Here is a 6,506-nt window from a genome sequence, read left to right as displayed (position 1 = left end):
AGGTTAAGGGTGAGGGAGAAAGACTGCCTCCCAAGATTCTGGCTTAGGTAACCTCACGAAAGGGCAAAGGGACAGGTAACAGGTACTAGAGCAGAATTTGGGCAAAGGTTGGCTTCGAGGCACAGGCTGCCTGGGCAGAGGCACCAGTATGTAGCTGTGACCGGGGGTGGGGAAAGAGGTCTGGGTGGGAGACATAAATGGGGACGCATCGGCACAGAGCTGCTAGACGAAGCCGTGGGCCAGGAAAGGGCACCTGGCAGAAGTAACACCGGGTCCTGGATGGAGCCTGGGAAGGGCCAGTGAGCTTCCCCTTCACCCCACCGAGACCCATGGAGAACCACTGATGGTCGGAGCCCCCTCTTCAACAGAAAGGGGTTAAGACGTGGATCCCTGGTCTTTCCTGTGACGGGAAGGCACCACAAGGATGCTCCCTCTACAGTTCCCTCTTCTGAAATGAGCTTGTCTTATTACTGCCCCCGACTATGTGGGGAAGATGAACCAAAGCTCGTTCTCTTGCTACAAATAGCAGGGTTTCCTGCCCTCTCGCCCTGGACTCTGGGGCTAGAAGCTACAGGCAGAATGTCCAAGAGATGGGGAGGGACTGACAGTGTCTCCCGCAAGGCCCAGACATCTGTGGCATCCTCTGAACTGTCCGTGCTTTTCTAGGCAGTGCTGAAGGAAGAAGGCAGTGGGCACCATAGCCGCACATACCCAGTGGCCTGGCCTTCTGGGGATTTATCTGGCGGGGGGGTTGCTTTGATGGCCCTGCCCCCTCACTTCAGCCCTACTCAGACTCCAAATGGACCCTGAGACCTGAGCTCCTACCACCTCCGTAGCACCCACACAGGATCAGGCAGGCAGGAGGCGGCTCACGGAGCTTTTTCTGGTCGTTTTATTTGAAAACCCTAGGGTGCATCCCCTCCCTCACCACACCCATCCCCCTCCCTCCTCTCCCCCCTCCCAGGACATGACGATGCCACACACACACACACACAAGGCCGTGAGCTGCACACAGAACACGGGGGCTGCGCTCACAGCAACATGAAAAAATATACATTATATATAATACACCTGGGGCCCCCACTCCCCCTGCCATCCCCCCTGCCCCTTCCTACATGACCTGGTTGAGGCTGGGTTGTGGGGATGGCAGGGGGAGTGGGGGCCCCAGGTGTATTATATATAATGTATATTTTTTCATGTTGCTGTGAGCGCAGCCCCCGTGTTCTGTGTGCAGCTCACGGCAACATGAAAAAATATACATTATATATAATACACCTGGGGCCCCCACTCCCCCTGCCATCCCCACAACCCAGCCTCAACCAGGTCATGTAGGAAGGGGCAGGGGCTGCAGGCCCTCAGGCAAGGAGAAGAGGGGAAAGAGGACAGAAAAGGAAGGAGAGTGGGCAAGGTGAAGAAGCAGGGATCCCCAGAATGAAGTGGAAAGAGAGGGAGGAGAGGACGGAAGCTTCCTCCCAGCTGCAGAAGCCCTGGGGAAGACAGGCCTCCGTGGACAGGAGAGTAGGGAAGGGTTCCCCCTTCAATTCCACCCGGGCCCCTGCCACTGGTAGTGACCCCCACTCCATGCAGTGCGCGCCTGGTGGGGGTCAGACAGAGACATGGGCGAGCTAAGGGGCCACTGCCGGGGGGGGGGGGGGGGGGGGGGTGCAGAGAAGGCAGCCAAAGTCTTCCAGGGAACAGGAGCCCAGAGGCACAGGAGGGAGGTGGGCTGGGGGCCGGGGCGGGGAGGCAGACCCCAGCGCGGCCCACTGGGATTTGGGGATTAAAGGAAGACTCGTTCCAAAGAGCTCTCTCCCTCTTGGTCTCTTCTCTCAGAAGGTCCTTCTCTCTTTTCTGGGGGTGTCTCTGTCTCACCAGGGCAGAAATCTCTCTCTGTTCGGGGAAGGGTGCAGCGTCAGTAGCGGTGTGGAGGGGTCTCGATGATGCGTCTCTCGTTGCTGCTGGGGGAGTCGGCTGCCTCCGAGTCGCTGCTGTCCTCGTCCTCCTGCTGGCCACCGGCAGCCCCCGCCACACAGGCCTGCCGATTCTGGTAGGACTGGATGAGGCAGGAGCAGAGAGCACAGGGCTCAATGGTCTGCACGCACCCCAGAGCCTCTCCTTTGGGGGCCATGCTCCCCTCAGGCCCCTTACCCCACCCCCGACCTCCCTTTTAACCTTTCTCCTTCCCACTCATGGCAGCTCTGCCCGGAGCCTTTTGCCCCAGGGCCTGGCCACTCTGTGCTCCAGCTGAATCTGGACTCTAGGCTTCCCCCCTTCCCACTGCCACTCACCTCCATGGGGTTCACGATAATGGTGAGTGCCGAGTCATCCCAGAAGAGGTCAGGGTCTTTGGGGTCACTGGAGGCCTCTGGAGGCCCGCCAGCCCCTGAGACACGGCGGTGAAGGGAGTGGATACGCACGAGGCCCAGGATGACCATGAGCACCAGGAACCCCACACACACCACAATGATGAGAGTCGCTGCACTGGGGACCACTGTGGGGAGAGGAAAGGGACTTGGCACCGCGGGGGGGGGGGGGGGGGGGCGGGATGGAGGGACACGGGGGAAGAGGGAGTCCTGGAGTAAGAAGAAGGATGGGAGCGCCTGGGTGGCTCAGTCGGTTAAGCATCCGAGTCTTGATTTCGGCTCAGGCCACCATCTCGCAGTCTGTGAGACGGAGTCCCGAGGCAGGCTCTGAACTGACAGCGTGGATCCTGCCTGGGATTCTCTCTCTCCCTCTCTCTCTCTCTCCCTGCTCACATGCCCCTGCCCCTCCCCTGCGAGCATGCGCTCTCTCTTTAAATGGTCAATAAACATTATTATAAACAATAAATAAATAAATGTTCAGGAAACATTTTAAAAGAGAGAGAGAGAAGACAGGATGGTCCCGAAGCAGGGAGTGCCCTGTATGAGCTAGAGGAGAAAGAGACCCCTATTGAGAAGAACAGGACATAGGGAGGGAAGGGCCCTTAAGGCCAAAGGGACAGAGAGGCAGAAGGAGGGAGGTATGCAAAGGGGGGCACGGGCAGGGGGAGAAGAGCTCCTGGCCCAACGCTATCAGAGCAGCCCTGTTCTCAGCAGGCAGAGGGCCAGGTTGGAGCTCGAGCCCAGTGGGGGAAGGTGAAAGGCGCCACTTAGGCTCAACGGCGTAATCGGAGAGAATGTCCTCCCGCATCTTGAGAAACAGGCCCCAAGCTGGCCTGGCAGCCAGAAGAAGCTGCTGGCACCCAAGGCTGGGGGGACACGTCCAAGGGGCCGGGAGCAGCCCCTTCACTCACCCACCTGAACCGCACTCATTCCTGTTCTGTGACTCCTCCCTTCTTCTCACGGGCCTGGGCCTCCTGGACACCTGGGGCTTCTGCTCCTCCCGAATCTCCCCCTGAGGATTACCTACCTCCCCCTCGGCCCTGTCATGCCTCTGGCCCCGTGGCCTCACTTTGATGCCTAGGCTCAGGGGAGCGAGGACCCTGAAGGGCAGTGAGACAGAGAAAGGCACGTGCACTCTCACGCGGACCGTGGAGCTGATCGCGGCAAAGCAGACGTGCATGCACCAGCACGTGCCCAGGAGGACCGCACAGGCGCACAGCTGAACAAGGACGGCTACCCCCTTCACCCGAGCCAGGACTCTGCCGGTCTGCACACCTGCCCGCACCAGCAGCCTGGCGGCCTGCTCACACAGCAGGAGCAAAGGGCTGCGTCCGAGGGCCTCCAGCAAGGCACGGCAGAACCACACGTGCAGCGTCACCCAGCTCCCCGCCAGCTGGGCACACCAGGCGACCCCCTGAAGGAAGATGTGAATGCCACAGATGTGCGCCGCGAGGGCCACGGAGCCAGCAGCCGTGAGCACAGGGCGGGCCACCTCCCGCACACACGCACACAGCGCTCGGGGAAGCATGGGCACGCAGAGCAGGAGAGCCCGCACCCCCCGGGACAGCAAGTGGAGGCAGAGACCCCACACACGTGTCCCCAGGCTGAGGGCCCGCGTAGGCAGCTGGGTCACTGCACCCCACATGGGTGCACACCCCTGCTCACTGTTTGCGCCCGCAGCGGCTCTCCCAGCCACAGAGGCCCCGTGAGGCCCCGAATCTGGAGAGTCCCGTTGCTAAGGGGTGATTACCCGTGTAATCACACTGTGTTCCAGCCCATACATCTACCTCCCAGTCCCCGATTTACCCACAGCCTTTGAGACGTGTTGAGAGACAGAGTGGAACGCAAAGAAGCCAAGAGCACGGGAGCCGCACACACACCCTGTCCCACACACACCACTCCTCCCCGGCAAGCGGCAAGGCAGACTGTCACAAGCTCCGGGGCCAACCAGGTGTGTGCAGAAGGCCCTGCCTGAGCAGGCACACTAGGCTCACACCTCTCTGAGGCCACCCTGATGGCTCCCTGCCAAGTTGGTCTCTATCCTGACCCAACCCATAGCTTGCCTGTGGCCGCTCGCCAAGGAGAGCCAATCCTGTTTGGCAGGGCAGGCAGGCTCCCTGGGCACGGGCTCTAGGGCAGAGATGGGCCTGGCTGGATCAGCACTTCTCAACTGCCTGGGGATGGGGGAGGAGGGAAGAAGGGGACAGAGGTGCTTTTCCCGACCATCTGCAGGAAATGGTCCCTCCCAGGTCCCCATGTCAGTGGGCAAGATCCAGAAACAGTGACCCTGCCAGCAGGTGGCCCCTGTAGCTAAGCTCAGGCTCTAGAAGGAATGGAGACCCGCCCCTCCACACCTCCAAGTGGAGGCCACAGCAGGTGAACCTACTCTAGGAGCACACTGATGATGACAGGCCAAAGTTTCTGGTTTGTGCCTTGATCAAATGCATTTGTTCTTCTGAGCCCCCAGCCTGGTGAAGGAAATGGCAAGTCGATTGCCAGGAATAAGAAATGACCACAGGAAAGACAAAATGCAGACACTGTTATCTGCAGGCAAACAAGTAGAGTAATTAGTTTAAAATGAGGCTGGAAGGGGCGCCTGGGTGGCTCAGTTGGTTGAGCGCCGACTTCGGCTCAGGTCACGATCTCGCGGTCTGTGAGTTCGAGCCCCGCATCGGGCCCCTGTGCTGACAGCTCAGAGCCCGGAGCCTGTTTCAGATTCTGTGTCTCCCTCTCTCTGACCCTCCCCATTCATGCTCTGTCTCTCTCTGTCTCAAAAATAAATAAACGTTAAAAAAAAAAAAATTAAAATGAGGCTGGAAGCCAGCGAGATGGCAGGATTTTTCAATTAGCCACAGACAAAAATCAAGAGTTTCAAAAAGCGCAATCACCCTCGCTTGGTGCATGAGACCCGAGCAGGTGACCGTGGCCTTGAATGACTGGCACCGCCGACATGAAGGGGTGTTTTATCAAATGGCCCTTGTGCAACTTCTGGTTTCAGGTGGGTGTGAGGACACGGTTAAAGCCCCATCCACAGTCCTGCATGGTGCCCACTTTATGAAGACCCTGGGGAGAAACTTCTTTCCACTCTCAGTCCCAGGGCTTCTCTTGAAATACTGGTTGGCTCTCATCACATGACTCTCCTAACTGCTCAGGTTTCCTTTTGCTTAAACTGCAAGGAAGCTCAGAGCCAACGTGCTGGCCCATTCTACCATTCTAGCAACTCTCAGAGTATGTCTTTTATGAACTGACTTTATTCCCCTCCTACATCTTATTCTTCTTTCAGAATCGTCCTTCCCTCCCCACTCCCGAGTTCATTTTCTATGCTTACTCTATTTCATTGTAGGTCTGTCTGCAAAGCTTCAGGTACTTGTAAGGAACAAAGTAGGGAAACGGTTCCCAAACTTTGCTGCACGTTGGAAGCACTTGGGGATCTTTAAAAACCATCGGCGCCTGCCTGGAGCGCCTAGGTGGCTCAGTCGGTTGAGCGTCCAATTTCGGCTCAGGTCATGATCTCACGGTGCCTGAGTTCAAGTCCCACATCAGGCTGGCTGCTGTTAGCACAGAGCCCTCTTCGGATTCTTTGTCCCCCTCTCTCTCTACCCCTCCTCCATTTGCACTCTTTCAATAATAAATAAACATTAAAAAAAAAGGAAAGAACTGGAAAAAGAGCTAGGAAATTATGAGAGGGGGAAAAAAAAAAGCTGGCCCCAAGGGTCTATTTAACAAACAGGGTTAGTTTGCTCACAGGTCTCTAAAAATTGTATGAAGTTTCTATGAACCTTTGCAACTTGATTACGCATTATGCTCCCCTCTTCACCCCTACTTCCCTACTCCCTATACCCCTACACCCATCTGCTTTCCTTTAGTGAGTAAATACTTAAAAAGGCCTCTCTTTTCAGAGAGAGGAAGGAAAAAGGGAGCCAGCCCCAGGGAAAAGGGAACACAAGAGACTCTGTAGTGGTGGCCACCACTTAAGGGGAGGAAGCCAGATGGAATCACTGGGGATACCAGGGAGCTAGCCTCAGTCAAAAAAGCCCTAGGAAGCCCTCAGGAGCCCCCTCACCAAATTAGATGGAACTATAAACTAACAAGAGAAAGAAAGAAAGAAAGAAAGAAAGAAAGAAAGAAAGAAAGAAAGAAAGA

The 6,506-nt window shown here is 57.0% G+C and overlaps 1 protein-coding gene across 2 annotated transcripts in view; it reads right to left on the bottom strand.

Annotated features, from left to right (window-relative positions):
* Window positions 1–350: 350 nt before the first annotated feature.
* Window positions 351–6,506, bottom strand: part of CLSTN3 (calsyntenin 3) — a 28,378-nt gene continuing 22,222 nt past the window's right edge. The window contains exons 17-19 of one of the 2 annotated variants that reach the window (XR_007456590.1): window positions 2,289–2,491; window positions 1,276–2,053; window positions 351–1,071 (exon numbers count right to left, since the gene is read on the bottom strand). Coding sequence is in view for 1 of the 2 variants with exons in the window: in XM_049625022.1 (XP_049480979.1) it covers window positions 1,913–2,053; window positions 2,289–2,491 (344 nt within the window). In the remaining variant the exon portion in view is untranslated. Of the gene's footprint in view, window positions 1,072–1,216; window positions 2,054–2,288; window positions 2,492–6,506 lie in introns of those variants that run through there. The other variant, XM_049625022.1, reaches the window with a different exon arrangement.

This window comes from Panthera uncia, chromosome B4 (assembly GCF_023721935.1).
Source record: "Panthera uncia isolate 11264 chromosome B4, Puncia_PCG_1.0, whole genome shotgun sequence".
NCBI lineage: Eukaryota > Metazoa > Chordata > Mammalia > Carnivora > Felidae > Panthera > Panthera uncia.
This window is presented reverse-complemented; position numbering and strand designations above follow the sequence as displayed.